At 36.4% G+C, this 22,933-nt stretch overlaps 1 protein-coding gene across 1 annotated transcript in view; it reads left to right on the top strand.

The window, feature by feature from the left end:
• The window catches only part of ACSS3 (acyl-CoA synthetase short chain family member 3), a 215,654-nt gene that overhangs the window by 175,731 nt on the left and 16,990 nt on the right, over positions 1–22,933 (top strand). Inside the window, exons 9-10 of the mRNA XM_004384637.1 lie at positions 12,301–12,396; positions 15,045–15,108. Coding sequence (XP_004384694.1) covers positions 12,301–12,396; positions 15,045–15,108 — 160 coding nt within the window. The remainder of the gene's footprint in view (positions 1–12,300; positions 12,397–15,044; positions 15,109–22,933) is intronic.

The following is a 22,933-nucleotide window of genomic DNA, read 5'->3' as shown; positions in this document are numbered from 1 at the left end:
CTGTAGTGTTTCCAACTCCTCTTTTACTGTCAGTTCTAATTTGGAAAACAGCAGGTGACTCTTGTCCTTGGAAAAGCAATGTGGGTATTGAAAAGTGGTGCTGAACCTAGTAGGCCTGGGTTTAAATCCTGGCTCAGCCACTTACTCTGTAGCCACAGGCAAATCCTTGATCTTATGCTTAAGTGTTTCCTCGTGTATAAGTGGGGAAAATAATATTGCCTAACAGGCCTATAGAAAGCTTAAAATGAAGTGAAATATCTGCAAACAATCCAGCAGACTTCCAGGCCTATAGTAAATACTAAATATTATTTTCCTTCCCCCTTTCCTTTTTATGAGTAACCCTTTATGTACTTAAAGGTCATCTCTTAGCATGCTGGCCTGTAGATAATCCAGACAGAGGAAAACATAGAATATTAGAGCTCAATTTATACATGAAGAAATGTAATCATAGGGAGGCTAATTTCCCAAAGTCTACTAGCTAATTAAGATTAGAGCCATAACTCCCATTGTTCCGTGTTGTCCAGAGACCTTTCTTTATCCATCTTATCTTGTGCCTTCATTAATTCAGCATTTCTTATCTAATTCTACTGCAGGTTATTTATGGGTTTTTCCATTTGTGGCATCAACAGTTAGAGCCAGTTTGCTCGTTGTTGTTGGTTGCCATCTAGTCGATTCCAACACTTGGCGTCCGCAGCCCTATCCTCTGAGCGTCTCTTGGTGGGTTCGAACTGCCAACCTTTCAGCTAGTAATCAGGTGTTTATACCACTCAGGGGCTCCTAATGTGCTGGTAAAAAAAACCAAAAACTAAACCCTTTACCATTGAGTTGATTCTGACTCATAGTGACCCTATAGGACAGAGGAGAACTGCCCTATAGGGCTTCCAAGGAGCATCTGGTGGATTTGAACTGCCGACCTTTTGGTTAGCAGCTGTAGCCCTTAACCACTGTGTTACCAGGGTTCCAACGTGCTGGTAAGGGAGTAGAATAAGATGAGTGTCTCATGGCTTGAATTAATGGTTTGCTTTCAGTACGAAAAGTTAGGTTGCTTTGAATTAAGTATTTTAAATTCTAATCGTACCATCGTGTGAACACAAAGATTAAATTGATTTTCTTTCACTGGTGTACATCTCACTGTTTCTGCTTTCTCTCTGCTACCACCATTTAAGTTATTTATAGCTCACTGTATAGATTCCGAGGTGCGGAGATGGTCTCTTTACAAATTGCCTGTATGCCCATCATGATGCTGTGATTAATATGACTCAGTAGTACGATGCTGCTGATTTGATTTATTTCCAGGGCTTTAGCTCTCAGCATGGGCCACCAACATCTAAATCTATATTACTTAAATGTAGTGTTTCTAGAACACAGTAGGGGCAGAATGGCAGATTGCCAGACGCAGCAGGAGTTCTCATTTACAGAGCTGTACTTGTGAGTTTGCCACCATGATCTTCCCTTAACTCCCACATGCATCTACTCCTCTTCCTATGTTATCTTTAAATTGTGAGTTAAAACCCTAGGGGCTGCCCTGGACTTTTCTCTTTTGCTCTTTCCCCATATCCAAACAATCACCAAGACATTTGATTCTGAGTATAACTCAAATTTGATCTTATCTTTCTGTGCCATTCACCAACACACACCAACATGTAACAGACTTATTGCTTTGAGTTGGGACTCTGCTTAGTTTGGTTTGCAACCCAAAAGATTTTTCTAAAAATGCAATTCTGAACAAATCACCTCTGCTAAAACCTCCTGCGTCTCTCCATTGTTCCTGCAATAATAGCCAAATTCCTTAATGTTGCAAGGAAGATACTTCATGATCTGCCACTTCTCACTTCTCACTTTGTCTCTTTTAATTTCTCCTAGACCACCCACCACCCCTAAGCTTTGCTCTGCTGAGTAACTTGCCAGCCTCTGATCTTCTAACTTCTGAACCTTTGCACATGCTGCTGCTTCTATTTAGAGTATCTTTCAACCCTTAACACTCCTTCCCCTAAAAGAAGTGTATCTCAGTGAGTAGAATATACCCAATGAATACTTATGGAGCAAATGACCTCTGGACATTATTCTTGGATTTAGAAAAGATTGTAACAGAATTTCAGCAGTGGCATACAATTTTTCTCTTCCTTGAGTTCTCTGTTTCTCCTGCTCTCTGGTTCATTTTGGAATTTCATTCTTTGATGTTACTATTTAGTTTTTAAGAGCCCTAATCTAATAAATGAGAACTGGAGTCTAATACCATGTAAGAAGTGTGTATTTACTAATTAGCAAACATTTCCTGACAACAAAATGTCAGGGATTGTACTGTATTTGGAAATGTTGATACAAATGATTCTTAGGCATACAGGAAGAACCTGATTTCAAGTGCAGGCTAGGAAAGTGTTTTCATGTAATTACATGTACAATTCTTTTCTAGAATTACACAGATTGTTTTTAAAAAGTTTTATATTATTTTTAATGGCAGGTGTTCCAGGTATATATTGCTGTGTAATACACAAACTACTCCAGAACTTTGAGGCTCAAGACTACATGTATCTCCTGATTTTGTGGATCAAGGATATGGGAAGAGATCAGCCAGACAATCTTGTGCTCCATGTAGTAATGACTGATATAACTCAGACAGTATTCAGTGGTGAATAGGTTAGTCTGGAGGGTCCAAGATAGCTTCACTCTCATGCCTGGGGATGGCTGGAAGGCTGGACTCAGCTAAGACTCTTGAATGAAATGCCTGCACATGGCCTTTCTAGCTGGATGGACTCAGGATAGTGGGGCATTTCACATAGCAGCTCAGGGATTCCTAATCGAGTGTTCCAAGATTCTTAAGGCTTGTATCTGCAAACTGACACAGAATCATTTCCACTGTTTTCCTCCAGTAAAAGCAGTCAAAAAGCCTGCCAAAATTCAAGGAGAGGGACATAGCACCCACCTCTTGATGAGAAGAATAACAAAGAAATCGCAGCCTTCTTTAATCCGCAATTGGTATATTTCAAGTTGTGGATGTAGCCATTTGATTCTTCAGCATAACTTTGCCTTTTGCTTACCATTCAGGAAAAACAAAACAAACAAAAAACTTCCCTGCTGTTTTAATTTGTGTCCTGCTAAGATTTGTATTTTTACACAAGTATATTATTTACAAAAAATCAAATCTGGTATACATTCTGTTTTATACCTTTTTTTTTGAAACAATAGATTGTGAGCATTATTTTCTCATTAGACAGTCTGTTGTGCCATTTGAATGACTTTACATTACTTTATATTACTCTTTATAATAAAATAATTTCTATTTTTAAAGCCTTCTAAACTTTAATATAAAACTACAGTGATGATTGCTAAATATTTATGAATTCCTATGAATATTATTGACTATGTAAAGGCATTCAACTGTGTGGATCATAACAAATTATGGACAACATTGTGAAGGATGGGATTTCCAGAACACTTAATTGTGCTCATGAGGAACCTGTACATAGACAGTTGATCGAAGAGAAGAAAGGGATACTGCATGATTTAAAGTCAAGAAAGATGTGTTTCAAGGTTGTATCCTTTCACTATGCTTATTCAATCTGTATGCTGAGCAAAGAATCCAAGAAGCTGGTCTATATGAGGAAGAACTTGGCATCAGGATTGGAGGAAGACTGCGATATGCAGATAACACCCTGCGATATGCAGATGACACAACCTTGCTTGCTGAAAGTGAAGAGGACTTGAAGCACTTACTGATAGAGATCAAAGACTACAGCCTTCAGTATGGATTACACCTCAACATAAAACAAAAATCCTCACAACTGGACCAATAAGCAAAATCATGATAAATGGAGAAAAGATTGAAGTTGTCAAGGATTTCATTTTACTTGGACCTACAATCAATACCCATGGAAGCAGCAGTCAAGAAATCTAATGATGCATGGCATTGGGCAAATCTGCTAAAAAGACCTCTTGAAAGTGTTAAAAAGCAGAGATGTCACTTTAAGGACTAAGATGTGCCTGCCCCAAGCCATGGTGTTTGCAGTGGCATCATATGCATGTGAAAGCTGGACAATGAGTAACAAAGAACAAACAAGAATTGATGCCTTTGAATTATGGTGTTGACAAAGAATATTGAATAGTCCATGGACTGCTAGAAGAACGAACAAATCTGTCTTGGAAGAAGTACAGCCAGAATGCTCCTTAGACGCAAGGATGGTGAGACTATGTCTTACATACTTTGGACATGTTATCAGTAGGGACCAGTCCCTGGAAGAGGACATCATGCTTGGTAAAGTAAAGGGTCATCGAAAAAGAGGAAAACGCTCAACGAGATGGATTGACACAGTGGCTGCAACAATGGGCTCAAGCATAACAACAATTGTGAGGATGGCGTAGGACTGGGCAGTGTTTTGTTCTGTTGTGTGTAGGGCCACTATGAGTCGAAACTGACTCAATGGCACCTAACAACAACAACAAATATTTTCTTAGTATATACCCCTAAGAGTAGAGTAACCAGGTTAAAGGGTATGTACATTTTTAAAGATTTTTATAAGAATTTCCAAATTGCTTCTCAGAAATATTGTATTGATTGATATACACCCTAAAAATTATATAACAAAAGTGATCACCTTTTACATGTGGGGCCTCCTACCTCCCATCTACCTCCTAAGTGGGGCCTAGTCTTTTTGCCAGTTCTCATGTGAGTTGGTTCCTGATGTTCAGGAAGACACAGGGATCTCTATCATTAACTAAACTATTCTAATATAGCTTCTGTCTGTCCATGAATTGCCTCCCACAAATCTCTCAAAGCCCAAAGAAAATGAAACTGGACATAGAACCTATATGATGTTCTAATATTTAAATAAATTCTATTCACATTTTTATGATCCATTCACTTCTTTGCTCAAAAGCCCCCACTGGCTTGCAAGACCTTATGATGACTCTGAAGTAGTCTCACATGATTTTTCCCCACACTACCTCTCTGACCTCATGTCCTACTAATATTTTCCTCATTCATTCTGCTTCAATCATATGGTTGTCCACTGCTACTCAAACCCTATAGAAACAAGCCTACCTGAGGGCCGTTGCACTTGCTGTTTCCTCCTCCTAGTTGTGCTCTTCCTGCAGATATCTGCATGGCATGTGTCCTCATTTCTTTCAGGTCTTTACTCAATGTCAATGTTTCAAGGCTTTCTCTACTGGGCACCCAATCTAAAACTGCAACACCTCCCATCAATTCACATCCTGCCTATACTTTTTTTTTCCCTTAGGATTTATCACTCTTTAACATGTCATGTACTTCACTTTTTTATATTGTTTATGGTCTGTTCCACAGTTGGCCCCTGGCCTTGTTCTGACTGATGATATTAAGCTTTTCCATCATCTCTTTCCACACATGTAGTTGATATGATTCCTGTGTTTTCCATCTGGTGAAGTCCATGCGTATAGTCGCCATTTATGTTGTTGAAGAAAAGGTATTTGCAATGAAGAAGTTGTTGGTCTTGTAAAATTCTATCATGTGATCTCCAGCATCGTTTCTATCACTAAGACCATATTTTTCTGACTACTGATCCTTCTTTGTTTCCAACTTTTGCATTCCAATCACCAGGAATTATCAATACATCTTGATTGCATGTTGGATCAATTTCACACTGTCGAAGTTGGTAAAAAAACTTCAATTTCCTTGTCTTTGGCCTTAATGGTTGGTGATTCAAAATGACCAATACCAGTCCAGTTCAGCTCACTAATGCCTAGGATATCTGTCTTTATGTGTTCCATTTCATTTTTGATGATTTCCAATTTTCCTAGATTCATGTTTCATACATCCCATTTTCCGATTATTAATGGAAGCTTTGAACTGTTTCTTCTCATTTTGAGTTGTGCCACATCAGCAAATGAAGGTTCCAAAAGCTTTACTCCATCCAGATTATTAAGGTTAACTCTACTTTGAGGAGGCAGCTCTTCGCCAGTTGTATTTTAAGTGCCTTCCAACCTGACGAGCTCATCTTCCAACACTATATCAGAATTCCACTGCTGTTCATAAGGTTTTCACTGGCCAGTTTTTTCAGAAGTAGACTGACAGGTTCTTCTTCCTAGTGTGACTTACTCTGGAACCTCTGCTGAAACCTGTCCACCATGGGTGACCCTGCTGAATTTGAAATACCTGTGGCATAGTTTCCAGCATCAAGGCAACACGCAGGCCACCATCTTATGACAAACTGACAGATGCATGGTCTGGCTATCAATTGACCATCCATTGATGACCATAAATTGCTCATATGCAAGCTCAAGTTGAAGCTGAAGAAAATTAGAAAAAGTCCTTGTGAGCCAAAATACGAGCTTGAGTATATCCCACCTGAATTTGGAGACCATCTCAAGAACAGATTTGACACATTGAATGTTAATGACCAAAGACCAGAGGAATTGTGGGAGGACATCATACATGAAGAAAGCGAAGATCATTAAAATGACAAGAAAGAAAAAAAAGACCAAAATGGATGTCAGAAGAGACTCTGAAACTTGCTCTTGAACATAGAGAAACTAAAGCGGATAGAAGAAATGATGAAGTAAAAGAGCTGAACAGAAGATCAAAGAGCAGCTCAAGAAGACAAAGTAAATTATTATAATGAAATGTGCAAATGCCTGGATTTAGCAAATCAAAAGGGAAGAACATGCTTGGTATTTCTCAAGCTGAAAGAACTGAAGAAAAAATTAAAGCCTCGAGATGCAGTATGGAAGGATTCTATGGACAAAATATTGAACGACACAGGAGGCATCAAAAGAAGGTGGAAGGAATACACAGAGTCACTGTACCAAGAAGAATTGTTCAACATTCAGCCATTTCAGCAGGTAGCATATGATCAAGAACCTAGGGTAATGAAGGAAGAAGTCTAAGCTGCACTGAAGACATTGGCAAAAAGCAAGGCTACAGGAATTGATGGAATATCAACTGAGATGTTTCAACAAATGGATGCAGCACTGGAGGTGCTCACTCATCTATGCCAAGAAATTAGGAAGACAGCTACCTGACCTACTTACTGGAAGAGATCCATATTTGTACCCATTCCAAAGAAAGGTGATCCAACAGAATGCAGAAATTATTAAACAATATCATTAATATCACACACAAGTAAAATTTTCTTGAAGATAATTCAAAAACAGTTGCAGCAGTACATCTACAGGAAACTGCCAGAAATTCAAGCCAGATTTGGAACAGGAAGTGAAACAAGGGATATCATCGTTGATGTCAGATGGAATATGGCTGAAAGCAGAGAATACCAGAAAGATGTTTACCTGTGTTTTATTGACTTTGCAAAGGCATTCGACTGGGTGGATCATAACATATTATGGATAACATTGCAAAGAATGGGAATTCCAGAACACTTAATTGTGCTCATGAGGAACCTGTACATAGATCAAGAGGCAGTCATTTGAACAGAACAAGGGCATACTGCGTGGTTTAAGTCAGGAATGGTATGAGTCAGGGTTGTATCCTTTCACCATACTTATTCAGTCTGTATGCTGAACAAATAATCTGAGAAGCTGGGCTATATGAAGAAGAATGGGGCATCAGGTTTGGAGGAAAACTCATTAACAACCTGCAATATGCAGATGACACAGCCTTGGTTGCTAAAAACGAAGAGGATTTGAAACACTTATTGATGAAGATCCAAGACCACAGCCTTCAATATAGATTACACAGCAACATAAAGAAAACAAAAATCCTCACGACTGGATCAATAAGCAACATCATGATAAACAGAGAAAAGACTGAAGTTGTCAAGGATTTCATTTTACTTGGATCCACAATCAACGCCCGCGGAAGCAGCAATCAAGAAATCAAAAGACACACTGCATTGGGCAAATCTGCTGCAAGAGACCTGTTTCAAGTGTTATAAAGATGTCACTTTGAGGACTATGGTGTACCTGACTCAAGCCACAGTATTTTCAGTGGCCTAATGTGTATGTGAACGATGGATAATGAATAAGGAAAATCTAACAAGAATTGACACCTTTGAATTATGGTATTGGGGAAGAATATTGAATATACCATGAACTGCCAGAAGAATGAACAAGTCTGTCTTTGAAGAAGTACAGCCAGAGTGCTCCTTGGAAACAAGGATGGTGAGACTTTGTCTCATGTACTTTTTACATGTTATAAGGAAGGACCAATCCTTGTAGAAGGACCTCATGCCTGGTAAGGTAGAGAGAGGGTCAGCGAAAAAGAGGAAGATCCTCAACAAGATGGATTGTCACAGTGGCTATAACAGTGGGCTGAAACATAGCAACGATTTTGAGGATGGCGCAAGCCTGGAAGGTGTTTCGTTTTGTTGTACACAATGTCTCTGAGTCAGAACTGACTTGATGTCATCTAACAACAGCATGTGGTTTATTGACTGTCTCCCCAACTAGCATTGCTACACCTCTAGTTCTAACAGCAGGATTTAGCACATAATAGCTGCTCGATAAATATTTACTGATAAGTGATTTGTACCACCGGCACTACCATTTGCAGTTATAAGAGACTGGGCTGACTGGCACAAAGATTTTCCTTCCCCCATGGAGACACAGTCTGGGTGATTTCTGTTACCTTCTCATATTCTGTTTTCTGCTTGAGAACCTCAGAATTGTTAGACTTACCTGTTCGTTCTTCTCCTTCCCTGAAGGAACTATATGAACTAGGGAAAATTGTTTATGTTTTCTTGGTCTCAGTATACTATATTAACTAAATATATCAACTAAAATATACTATTTTAACTCTTTAGTGTTGTGTTTTGATTAAATGAGATAATATAAACAAAAAGCACTTAGCACAGTATATGGCATAATTCGTATTTGAAAATAATTTGTGTAATAGTTCTCTTCTGTGTCCTTCAGAGTTAGAAACTTTAAGGAAAATCATTTAGATGACAACACAATGATCCAGTGAGGTGTAGTGAGGTAGTAAGGACACTGTGAGATTTGTCCTCAGGTGGGGCGGGGGAAGAAAAAAAAGTGAAGTCTCTAGTTTTCTAATTCAGTGTGAATATAAACATACTAAAGTAGTTCATTCTCCACACCATTCAACTCCCTGCCATCTTCTCCCTGGTTGCCCCTTATCTGGAGAAATTATGCTGGTCAACTGCTGAGCATCTCGTGGTTCTAAGGGTAGGTAACTTTGTAAAGATTTCTTCAAATAAAGTATTCAGTTCCCTTCTTCAAATAGAATGTTCTGGCTTTTTTAATGTCGCTATTTCCCAGCCACAATATGACATCTGGATTTCTGTCTACCTTGATCACTGCTAGGCAGTTAATTATAGTCTGGCTAGTAGATGGACCAGTCCTTGGGTCCCAGCATGTTCAGAGGTATAGTGAAAGAAAACCAAAGTTTCTATAACAAACTATTACGGTTTTTCACAGCCCACCCTTATCCTAACTTGTGTTCCAGATTATGCTTAGTATACTAGGAATTGCAATTTTGTCTAATTGTATCCTCTGGGTGTCACTAGTGGTAGTTTTTTTCCAGTCACCTAAATGAATATCAAAATAAGGTCCACAGTATAAATATGTTATCTACTTCAAGTTACCTAAATGGCCACTGTATTTTTACGCAAATAACACGTGCCGTGCCTTCTACATTTGTTTGCCAACTGCTATCACCTCCCTCGAAGTATTTTCATAAGCACTACTATGCCAATTTCCTTTTTTTTACATGTTACTGTAGAAAAAAAATTGCCATAGCATGCTTATGAAAATACCTCATGGGGAAAGGGAGTGGTTGGCAAACAAATGTAGAAAGTTTGAGTTATTTTTTAAAAATACAGTAAGCCTTTTTAAAGTCCTTTAAATCAATCAAATTAATCATATAGACAAATATGCTTTTCATAGTTACATTCTAATCATTAATTATAACAAAATAGTTGAAGGATAAAAGATTAGAAATACATAATCACTATACAAAGATGCTTAGGAGTCTCAAGAAATATGCATAATGTCAGATTCCTTACACAGTAACTGTTTACAATGCTTTGGTAATTCTTGTGTCTTTGTTTAATACTAGATTTTATTCTCACTGCCTCTTGCCATACTTCTCTTCTCCCAATGGCATAGGAGGAGCAGATGCTGACATCATTTGTAAGAATGCACACTGAGATGAGACGAGGTAGGGTGCAGTTATAGTTTTGTTGTTGGTGGAGTTGTTTTATTGTTGTTTGCTTTAGGAGGCAGGTGATCATTGGTAAGTGCTAGAACCATCTGTTGACAATTTTCTGAGGCCTTACTTAGCATATTAAGAAATGTAGAGCTTGAACAGTTGATTGGAGTGCCCCTGTTGATAAACTAAGCTTGAACAGATATACTTTTGAAATAACAGATTTACTTTAACAGCTATTTCCCACCAAGTCAGGAGGGGAAACAGAAGCATCTTAAAGGATTTGTCTCCTTTTCTAATGTGTACTAGCAACTTCTGTTTCTGTTCTCACCTTTTTTCCTTCTGTTTACCTTTCTCTAAGCATATCACTCTGCAGGGTTACTCTGTGTCATCATCTCTGCTCTGTCACTTGCATTAGTTTTGAAAGATAGCTGAGGTTAGTACCTACAGATTTTTAAAACAGGCAAAGGAGAAAGTACTGTTAATCCTTTCAACCTTGTGGAATTCCTCCCATGCTTTGATCATGCTGCGGTTGTGTGTGTGCGCATGTGTGTGCAGGTATGGACATGAGTGTGCGTGTGCACGTGTGTGGGTGCACATGCAAGGGGTAGGCAGGAGTATTGCATGACTTTATGGAATGCCATTTCATGAGATACTTTCCCATTATTTGGTCATGACATGAAAATATTTGAGAACTCTTGGTTAAACATCAGAAATGTCTGCTCTGATTAGTTGCTGATTATCCTCAGTGGTGAGCATCTGGCTTTGCTTCTTAAGCTCTGGACTGTGACTTAGGAACTGTGTTTTAATGTTCACGAGTCCATCTTCTGTTATGGATGCCAAATGAGCCACCATCCATAAAATGCAAATAATAAACTGAACTACACTGGAAAGTAAAGAACAGTAATAAATTTTTCCCATCATTCTGAAGTGATATAAATGTGTAATAAATTATGGTAGAGATCATGGTGGAAGGAATACATTCTGAGAACTTAAGAAGATATATTTAAAAAAAAAATTTTTTAGATTACTTTGAATCTGATTTGTTTGGCAATTAATCCTTTGGGTGTATGTATGCATATGTTTGTATTAATACTATTGAGCCAAAAAAAACACACCAAAAACCAAACCCACTGACATTGTGTGGATTCCGACTCATAGCGACTCTATAGGACAGAATAGAACTGCTCCATCGGGTTTCCAAGGCTGTACTTTAGGGGAGCAAACTGCCACATCTTTCTCCCATGGAGCGGCTGGTGGGTTTAAACCACTGGCCTTGCGGTTACCATCCAAACACCAGTGGTTCCCAAACTTTTCACTATAAAGATTCTCCTATCCCCCCAGCCATATAAATCTCATGTTTAAAAGATTTTGTTCCCTCCAAATTTTATTTATCAATAATAAGGAATGTGTTCTTCTATTAAGATAATCACTGTCAGATTTTATGGTTATCATATAATAGCTACTATTACTGTGTTACAACTTGAAACAGAGAAAACAAATTTAACATTTTTGGTAATCAGTGTAGGCTAATTGTGGGTAAGTTTATGGTCTCGGTGAAAGAGTAGACATAACATAAACATCTTTTTTTCTACACTTTAGGACATCCAGGAATCCGTGAACAACAGACTTGTAACAACCTGATAAAGTTTTGATAAATTCAGCTTTAGATGTATGGTTTCTAGGCAAATGTAGATCTTAGAAAATTAGAATATAATATTACTCATATTTTTAAAAATATTTGGGTCACTTATTCCAGCAAAGAAACTACAAATAATAGAAACATTTTGCATGTGGATGTTATTTACAAAGAGAAACAAAATACTTATAGGCGAGTCCAGAGAAAACATCTTTTATAGTGATCTGGTGGATTTAGTTTGTGTTGTAAATGCCTCACATTTACATAATTCCCCCTTCTTTATGCCTACTGATCTACAGCTGAGAACAATGGAGTGGCCTTTCTTTTCTTTAGGAGGAACATTACTACATAAATTATTCAAAAGAGGTATCTTTAAATTAAAAAATATGTATAAAGTGTAATTTACCAAATTGCTTGTTACTTCTAAATAATACTTTTCCATTATTCATCTATTTCGAATGTTAATTAAGTTCTGTAACAAACTGGGGGGTGGAGTGGGGATGCATTGAAGAAATCATTATGATTCCAAGTCAAAACATTAAATGCCAAATAATATTTCTTTCCCCAGAGACTGGATCCCCAATTACAGCTTCATGCGTTGGATTAGGTAGTTCTAAAACACCTCCACCAGGGCAAGCAGGAAAAAGTGTTCCAGGATACAATGGTAAGAAATGACCTTGGTTATTTGAAATATGTAATGTTAATAGATTTGGTAATTTCCTGTGTCAAGTGCCTATCATATTGCTTGGAATATACTAGGTGCTTAAAAGGAATTTGAATAAAAATAAATATTAAAAATAAATGCATTAAGTTTTGCTATTAGTCAACATGAACAAAAGTAAAGTTGTAGACTTCCAGGGAGACATTTCAAAGAGCTGTCATAACAGTGGAAATAATATTATTTATAAGGCAAGTTTAGAATATGGGCTGTGAAATTAATACATATGGAATACCTACTAGGTGCTGAGTGCTTTACAAATGTCATTTAAGGTAAGGATGAAGTATTTAATTCAGAGCTATTATTACCATTTTAGAGAGGGGTGCAGTGATTAAAGCACTCAGCTGCTAATCAAAAGGTCTGCAGTTCAAACCCACCACCTGCTCTGCAGGAGAAGGATGTGGCAGTCTGCTTCTGTAAAAGATTTAAAGACTTGGAAACCCTATGGGGCAGTTCTACCCTGTCCTATAGGGTCGCTGAGTCGGAATGGACTTGGGGGCAGTGAGTTTGGTTTGGGTTTTATTTTTAAATAACTTTCTTAAGGTAACACAGCTAGTTAGGTCTGGAGGGCAATGCAAATCATTGTGTTTTATTTTGTTTGCTTGTTTCCACTACAAAAGCTGTATTTCTTTTTTTTTCCATTACATATACTATCTTTTAGTTTAGGAGTGATGATAAGACCTTTGAGCCTTGTTGGCAAAAAATTAACAGTAAAGGTTCTAGAAAGAAAAATCATTTCATTTATGCTGGCTGTATATGACAAAGAGATATAATAGCTCTTCAATATTTGTTTTTAAATTTATGGTAGAATGTATAGCAGTTAAATAATTTCCCTTGGACTCTACTCCTTAGTTATATAAACTTATACAAATCATCTAACTTTCCAAATAATCAGTTTCCATATTTCTAAATAGGAATAATAATTCTATATGTGCCTTAGGGTTGCTATATTGCAATGTAACCCAAGGAATCATTAACATAATGCCTGCCAGTAGAAAGAGTGATCTAAATGTTAGCGGGTGTTGCTACTGATATTTCAGAGAAGCCAAAGAGACTGACTTGATTTAGGCTCATACATTCATTTTACAGACAAGAAATGAGGCACGGAGGTTACGTTATTTGCATAAGGTCACACAATTTAGCTTAATAGATTTATTATGGAAACCCAGCTTTGGGGGACAGAATGTGATTCCTAACAAAGATTTCCTAGTTGCATGTAAATTGTGAAATTTAGAGATTTCTGTTCTGCATCTCTAAAATTAAAAAAAAAAAATTCCTTCTGGGACAATGACTACTTAAGGAAACATGGATGTTTTAGTTTAGTTTAGCTTAACAAATATATTTATACAGAAACACTTAATTTTTTTTTTTTTTTAAGGGCAGAAATAGGTATTCTGTGAAGTCAGTGACTTCTCTAGTCCTGGTCAGGGGAAGGTGAACCCGGCTTTGGGGAAATCCTTCATTTGAACAGTTCTGTCATCCCGGCTGCTTTTACCGGCACAGTTGCTTTTGTGTTGAGACATTTTAGGGTTAATTGTGGGAAATGTTAAATACGTTTTCTTTCAGTATTTCAGTAACATTTTTATATCTGGTTGTAGGAAGGAGTTAAGCTTTGATTCCTCGTGGCACTTCAGTACAGAAGTTTCTCATTGTCGCAATTCAGTGCCATTGATTCTTACATTCTTCAAGTTGGGCAGCCATTCTCACCCTCCTTTACTGAGTCATTCCTCCACCATTAAAATAAACTCACTGCCCCCTAAGGTTCTTTTCTAATCTTTAGAGTTACTGTTGTCAGTTTGATCTCATATAGATAGATCTCAAAATAGAGTTTTAAAACAAAGAGCTCTGGAAATACAAAGAAGGGAACAAAACAACTGTTTTCTGGAGAGGGGATCCTTGTCTTCTTTTCTCATAGCTTCTTGCAGTAGAATTACCTGGATGGATGAAGCTATATAAAGGATCTATTAGAGCTTAGAGGACAATTTACCTTCATATTCAGTATGCACTAAGGGTACTGAACAGATAAAACCTTGATCTCCTAAATAAAGTGTTTCAGGATTTTCTCAGTGTAGCATAGAAAACATTGGGATAATGTTTGGGTAGATTAAATTGACCTTTCAGAGCCATAAGTGAGCATTAAGACTTAAATCCAAATAAGTGGTTTTCTAGGCTTTTAAATGCTTCATTTTTATTGCTTGCAGTATTGTTGCAGGTATATTTTAAAGCTTTGTTTGTTTCCTTTCATTTTTGAAAAGCTGACATTTTTAAAAATGTCTTTAACAGAGTAGAATGGTGCATTTACATGGACAAAAACGTAGAGCTTGACATTACCAGCATGTTTGAAATATGAAATTTTTATTTAATAGACCTTCTGAAAGGAAATTGGTTATCTTTCAGGAGTCAAAAGTGTATGCTTTTTATGTTTTCTAAAAGATTTTGGATTGTTTACATTACATGTTCATGTCTCATAGGGATTAAACAATGCCTTGTTAAATCTAGAGTTTTTTGGAGGTTGAATTTAGAAAATATGGAAATATCTTTAAGCTTTAAATTGTGTATTTTTATTTTATTTATTTATTTATTTAACTTTGCAGTTATGGTTTTGGATGACAACATGCAAAAACTGAAGGCTCGGTCCTTAGGAAATATTGTGGTAAAGTAAGCAAAACCTATAATACTACTATTTAAAGGGGCAAATATTGGTATGTAATGTTAAAAAAAATTATAGTCATAGTACTGTTGAAGAGGTTGCACGATGAGCCCGTCTATTATTTGTGAATCCTGCCATCTCTATTACAATTTAAACACAGAGGTCACATGAAGTAGAATAAATTTAGCTAACAATTGTAAAAAGATAAACCTTGCATCTCTGTAAGCAATATATAGATAATAAGAGTAACTTTTACATCTATATACTATTTGTATAATTTTGTTATATATGACTTTCCACTTTCTGACAAACGTTTTACATTGTTGAAATAATACTGTTTATTCAATTTCATGTATTGCTGTTTTCCTTTAACGTTGTCTCATAAGCATTTATAATTTTTACTGTTCTCCTTAAAAATACTTTATCCCTATTATAGGCCTGTTAGTATTTTTTTTTTTAATTTTTATGATTATAAATAATGCTATACTGAACATCTATTCGTGTTGTCCTTTTCACCTTTTCTGATAATTGCTTTAGCATCAAATATATTTCTAGAAGGGTTAATAGGTCAAACAGTAGCAGAATATAAATTCCCTGACTTGCCAAACACCAGATGCATTATCATCTTTCATTATTGCTAATTTGATAAACAAAAGTGCTAAAATTTAAATTGAAAATATTCAATTTACTTTGATTAAATCCACATTTTAAAATTGTTCTGGGAGAAGGTGAAATGTAAGTTTATTAAGTTGGGTGATGCACAGTTTGTGACATTTTAATAATTGACAGTAAGTGGGTCTGATTAACATGATTTGACATCTTTACTAATATGATTTAGGTCGTAGAATTTTCTAGAATAATTTGCTATAAGTAAATAACATTACATGACAAGTCTTAGAAAAGATTTGTTTTCCTATTTATTACAATTAGAAGTTAAAAAGAACTCTTATTATCTTCCATTCTCAGATTGGTAGAAGATTGTCTTGGGTTAATAAAACATTTTAAAATCTTTGAAAGTTAAATGAGAAGCAGTAGTCAAAAAATAAAGCAATTCATTTCTTTAGATAGTGATACTGTGACCTTACCAAAAAGGTAAAGATACACAGTATGATGCAATTCTCAGATTCTTATGTTATCCGTAATCATGATAAGCAATACATTACTTTTTAAAAATTTTCAATCTAAAACACAATGTCCAACAAGATGGAAGCATTAAATATTGAATATACTATTTGTCTTTATGTTTCTCTGAATCAGAATCCATATTAACACATAGCTGGTTGAAATTTGATCTGTTGCAGGGAAAACAGGAGGAAGGGTTTGCTAAAGAAGTTAATAATATGAACAAGATTGTGGGTGGATGTTTACCTTGCGTAGGTGTGCACACGATTTTGAGAGCTTTTAAAACCACCGTAGCTGCATGTGTTCTTACATATCCCTCTGACTATAAGTAGGTCACGAATTTTATAAAGTCACTCTTGCAAGACCTCAATAATAGCATTTGAGCCAGTCTGATTTTAAGCCCCTCATGGGTCCTGTCACTTTAATTATTGATGACTTCACCCTACACTCACTGAAAGATAATCAAATACAGCAGTATCCCATACCAATTATAATTTCTTATTGTTGACAGTAGTGTTATTCAGATACTTGAAAATAACACAACTGTTGCTTTAAAGAATTCTGTAGTTTAGTTTGTCATCAATTCCAAATAATTTTCTTCCCTCTGTATTCCTAAATAGGGAATTTTATTGTAAAGATCTTGGGTTCTGAGATTGCATTGCATATCACTTAGAAATGCAATACAACATAACATGCAGTACACTTTGATTCTGCCTTTAGGTTAGCGGGGAAACTGTATATTTTGGAATATTATAAATACTGTTTTAGAAAACTAAGGCAGAAATAATCCCCAAAAAAACAATGAATCACCGAGGTCTCTCTTTTCTTAAAGGAACTGTTCTTGAAATCTTTTTTCTGGAACTCATTTTTATCTGTGAAAGCAAGTATTTCTTATGTCCATAGCCTTTTAAAACACACATCCCAATAGCCATTCACACGTTAGCTCATCAACCTAAAAATTATTCACTAATCCCAGTGGCTTCCTGCAGTATGTGTAGGATGTTTTTATGTTTAATGTCTATCAGTAAGACTTGTTTATGTTGGTCTGTAACTGTTCAGCTGTTCTGAATGCCTTGAGGGGATACATCATTCATCTAAAATGGAAAAATGCCTATGAGTGCTTTTTAAAAGGACATAATAAATATGTTTAATTGAACTAAGGAGGTGGAGAAAGCAGACATTGACTTAATAAAAAAATTATTGTGGTTAAAAAATAAAAGTATGTAATTTGAGAGATGTTCATTCTTTCCATGTAGACCACATTCTAAAGAAACGCTATGATCTAAAAGCAGAGTCTGTTTCAGGGACCATCTGGATGTGTCCCCAGAACCATTTGGTGGCGTGTGCAAGATGTTTTACGAGGCACTGTATACACAGTGGTCAGAGTCTATAAAGTATCTGAGACTGAAAAATGTTTAAATGTAATGACCTTCCCAATATAAGAAATATAAATTTAAGATCAAAATGAATACGTGTTTAAATAAATATCTCTAAAATTTAACATCATAACAACTTCAGTGTCAAATTTAGACTCCATAAATTTTTCATTTTATTTGCAAATAAATTTTTGGTTGCATATTCTCACTTCCCATGATTCTTGAACTTGCAAAGTGATTGCTGATGAATTATAACCCATGGTAAACTGAATGTGTGGCTTCTTGCCAAATCATTTCAAAAGCAAAATGATAATTTATTTTTTAAGAAAAAAAGTTGTAGATTACATAGGATATGATCCTATTTTATTAACTTTGAAAGGATATGGGGTGAGGACACCAGTCAGAACAACTGAAATCCATGAAGGGTTTAAAGTTAAGCTGGCATCAAAAACCACCACCAAAGAGATAAATGTCCTCTCTTCTCAGTTATTTATGCTCATGCTTTTCTTTATTACTTTGTGTAATTACTATGTAGAATACTCTCTGAAAGAGCAGTACTTCCTAGTACCATTCATGTTCACTAATCATAATTTCAGTAATTATAAAAAATAAAGGAGAAATTTGCATGAGATATTTAAAATATACGGGCTCAGCCTATATTTAAGTATAAATCAGTAAGGAAATAATAACTCTTTTTCTTTTAATTCCCAATTTTTTTTGTTTGGTTTTTAGTATAGTTACAGCTTCTGGTTTTACTATACAATGTTATGAATAGTATAGATAAGTTGGAAACTATACTCTGGAAGTTTTTTTTTTTTTTAACTATAAAACTGTAATCGTATATCTACCCCTAATTAGATTCTAAATGCAATGATTCGTTGTACCATATAAAGATTGTTGACCCCAAAATCAGGAATAGTGATATGTGGAAATTAAGTATTCTCATGATCTAATTCATTTTTTCTACCTCTTTTCTGGAAGTCACTGCTTTGCTTCCCTGGGGATCTCTTAAGTAGAAGGTAGACATTTTAGTGACTTATAAACTACTCTATGTACTAGGATGTAATAAGCACAAATCCTGCATCCTGGGATGCATCCTGGGATTCACCTTTCTAGAATAGAACTCTTCATGTCTGCATGGATATTAGAAAATCCCTTTGATGTTGAAACCTACAGATGGTTAATTCAGTGGGAAAGTTATGGTCTCTGAAATGCCATGAATACAAAATGTTCATGAATTTTAGAAGGTGCACCTATAATTGCATCCAAAGTTCCAAAATGCAGAAATAAAACTGTGAGTTGGTAATTTCCAGGCATGATAGAGCAGAGCATAAAAGAAAATATAACTGCAATTGCTTCCCTCAGTATCACAATGCTCACTGTTATTGAAGCCATAGGTCTTTGACTCTTCTCTGGTGGTTTTCCATTTTGTTTTTCTGATGCAGTCTTTTGTTGCTATTGGATGTGTAGCTCGTCTGCGCCTTGCTCTGTTCCACTGACCTGTACTCCACAGGCAGGGGTGGGTGGGAGAGAGCTGAATGGAATTGTCGGAATGGCTTTTACTCTGGTGCCTGCCAATTTCTCATCCTCTAGGTATTGAACTCTTGGCCCTTAACGATATTTGTTCACATCTTTACAACTTTGCAGGACTGAATCAGTCACACTGTGCTACTATCTTGGGAGAGGGTCAGGACACAGTTCTTTTCATCAGCCTATCCTTTGAGTAAAAGCAAGTATATTACGTAATTTCAATCTCTTTCCTATCTAAGTCTCATATACAGGTTTTAGTTAATCTTTTATTACCCTCGCATCAACACAGTGAGATAGGTAGTGGGACAGATATTATCCTCCTTTAAGACGTGGAAAACTAAACATCGCTAGTGGTTATATGGCTAGAACTCAAATTTATTACTCAATCTTTTCTCTGCCCAGAGAGAAAAAAAATTACAGCCTTTCAGTCTCTTCTGGAGAGGTAGAAGCTAGCTTCATATGAAAATCTCAAAATCTAAGGACCCCATAGAAAATACTAGGAGTATAAAGTTGAGATCAAACTCCAGAATTCTCTCGGGAAGAGGAGTTATGTCTTCAATTTATTTCTGTTACCATAGGCATTCCTGATAAAGCAGTGAATACAGACCACATGGTAACTGGTAATTAGCTGCTGTAAAACTCAATGATAAAAAACGAGGCTACTTTTACCCTACGTCTTGAATATTTACATTTTGATGTTATTTTATTAACGTAATGGAGTAGGTACCATTTGCCATAGTCATGCTCCCAATCTTTTCTCTGAAACTACTGAATTTCTTGTAGTTTGCAATGTGCCAGGATCTCCATGATTCTGAGGCCACAGTTCATATTTTCATATTAATGCTTAGCACAGTGATGGAGGAATACGAAGCACCCAACAAACATAGATTGAATGAAGAGAATGAATGCATGAATTAATGCATGATTGAATAAATAAATTAAATCAATCCAAATAATTTGCTCAGGTGTTTTCTAATCTCCCTCCACTGGCTATTTCCACTCAAATATTTCCCACCCTAAATCAACCTGCCTTTCACATTAAACCATTGCTTATATCTCTCCTTCCAGTCACCAACACATTTTTAAAATGTAGTATAACCTTATTGCATTCACTTATTTCTCATTTACTCCTTAACCAAGTTCGCTATTGTCTTCTTCACTCTCCTGAAATAGCAATTGTGAGGATACTCAAGAACATCTTAATTACTAAATTCCATGACCTATGTTGAATCCATTTTCAAATAAAATCTGTACTTCCATTGACCTTTTTGAACAGTCAGTCATTATTAACACCCTATTCCAGTGGCTTTTAAGATACTACTTTCTTCTGCTTATACATCTCTAATCCTGCTCTTTATTTTTGTTTAATGGTCCTCTTCTTCCTTTAACCCATCTTTAACAATGATTTTTGGCCTTGGATTTCTCCCTCCTATTCCATACTCTCTTCCTGGGTCATCTCACTGATTTTCAACTTTTCAGTGACTACCCAGCTGCACATGGTATGTAGATATGCTACATATCACCTAGGCTGATCTTTCTGATCTTCAGTTAAGATGTTTATTGATGTCTTTTTAGATAGCTTCACCTATGTTCCCAGAGGCTTTTGAAGCCAAACTCCCTATTTCCTTTCTACTTCTCCAAAACCAATCTTCCACTTCTCACCAAAATATTGCTTTTACTGCATTTGTACTTTTTTTGTTGGCATCGCCATTGTTGTAGACTGGAAAGTTTAGAGACAGCTTTGAGTCTTCTCTCTTCTTCATCTCTCGTATTTGATTTTCATCCTATTATTGTGACCTCTAGTTATCCAATCATATTGGATTCAGCATTTTTTTCCTAGAACAAATATCTCATTATATCCTCCTCTTCTTTAAAAATATCTTTGAAAATTCAGCATTATCAAACACCTGTTTATGATGGTTATTCATTTAGAATTTGTCCCATTCCCCATTGCCCCATTTCCAACTTATGCCCTCCCTTCACACTCCTCATGTGCATATGCATGTCTGTGCACACACGCACGCAAATACACACACACACCCCATAAGTGTTAGTTAGAGTGAGCAGGCTATTTGTACTTATATAGACATTATTCAAAGGAGCCCTGGGGGCAGAATGGCTAAGTGATCGGCTGCTAACCAAAGTCAGAGGTTTAAACCCACCTGTGGCTCAGTGGGAGAAAAGACCTGGTGATCTGCTCCCATAAAGATTACAGCCTAGAGCAGTTCTCCTGTGGGGCAGTTCTACTCTGTCCTATAGCGTTACTGTAAGTCAGAATCAACTCGATGGCACACAACTGATATTATTCACTTCAGTTTTCTAAGCCGTTGTTGTTGCACATTACATGTTTTAAAAATTCAGTATATGTTTATTGATTAACAGGCTGACTAGAAAGAATGAATAAATGAAAGGGAGAAAGAAAAAGGAAAACACATGAGAAGGAAAGAAGGAGGAAGAATGTTGGTCACTCAGCATGAAGTGCCTTTCTTTACCATTCACTTCTTGGCTTTATGAACTAGTCCTTCAAGATCCAGATCATAGATCACCTTCTATACATCAAATTCTCTGAGTCTCCTCTCTTCTCGGGGAGCTTCTTCTTATGTAAATGTATATCACATATTGCATATATTGAGTTGTTTGTTAGATGTTCGTGCATGATGATTTCAACGACTTTAACATCTGCTTTTCTCTTTTCAATATTCTGGGACTTTATCCTTCTCTTTATCCTCCTTTACCTGCCTCTCTATTTCTCACTCTTTTTCTTAGTCTCCTCATCAGCATCGCTCCAATTCTCTGCCACCCATGTGCAGTATTTAATGGTGATTGCGTCTTTAAACCCCCTGCCGTCGAGTCTTTTCTGAATAATAGAGACCTCATAGGGTTTCCAAGGCTGTAAGTCTTTATGGCAGCAGACTGTCACATCTTTCTCCTTCAAAGCAGCTGGTGGGTTTGAACCACTGATCTTCTGGTTAGCAGCCAGGCGCTTTAACCACTGTGCCACCAGGTCTCCTTTCCAGTGAACAGAGGTTTAAATAGTTGGTAAATGTCACCAGCTTCCTGATAATTGGGTAAAAGCTAAAGACCCTCTCCTCAGAAACTTACAATACATATCTACACACAGCTATATTTTATGTATAATTTCAAGGTCTTCAGAAAATTCCTCAGAAATCTGTTCATACACCTTGTGTGAAAAATCTTAGTATGTTACTGTTAGTTCCCGGAGCCTCTGGGTATATACAAGCTTATGTAGACCTTACAGGAATGAGAAATGGTATAAAAAAATCACACTGTCCCTATTCTTCAGAAAATGTATGCAGATACTTAAAAGTTTTGAGCATTAGCTGAGAAAGCCTGTGCTCTTAAAGTTTATCTTTGCTACTTATACTTTTAATTCTCTAGGCTTCAATTAATTGTAAGAATATAATCTGTTACTAATTGCTAATGCCACATTTTCCTCTGGAAGTAAGAGAAAACACAGTCTACCAGGGCAACTTCTTTTAAGAATAGAGATTGCAAATCTAGCCAACTTCTAAGAAATGTAAAATTTTCCCTTTCTCTCTAGTAATACTCTCACTAGGAAATACAAATCTCTTGGTCCAGTCTACACATATTGAACTAGGTACATGTTAGGCCACCAGAAAACTGAGATCACTTTCAATAGACCAAATCCCAGCTCATCTAGATTATTATGACACACAGTTCTTGTTGTTCGGTGCCACTGAGTTGGTTCCAACTCATACCGACCCTGTGTACAACAGAATGAAACGCTGCTTGGTCCTGCGCCATCCTCACAATTGTAGTTATG

This window comes from Trichechus manatus, unplaced genomic scaffold (genome assembly GCF_000243295.1).
Source record: "Trichechus manatus latirostris isolate Lorelei unplaced genomic scaffold, TriManLat1.0 scaffold00125, whole genome shotgun sequence".
Taxonomy (NCBI): Eukaryota; Metazoa; Chordata; class Mammalia; order Sirenia; family Trichechidae; genus Trichechus; species Trichechus manatus.
Note: the sequence above shows the minus strand (reverse complement) of the source record. Positions and strands in the feature narration are given on the sequence as shown.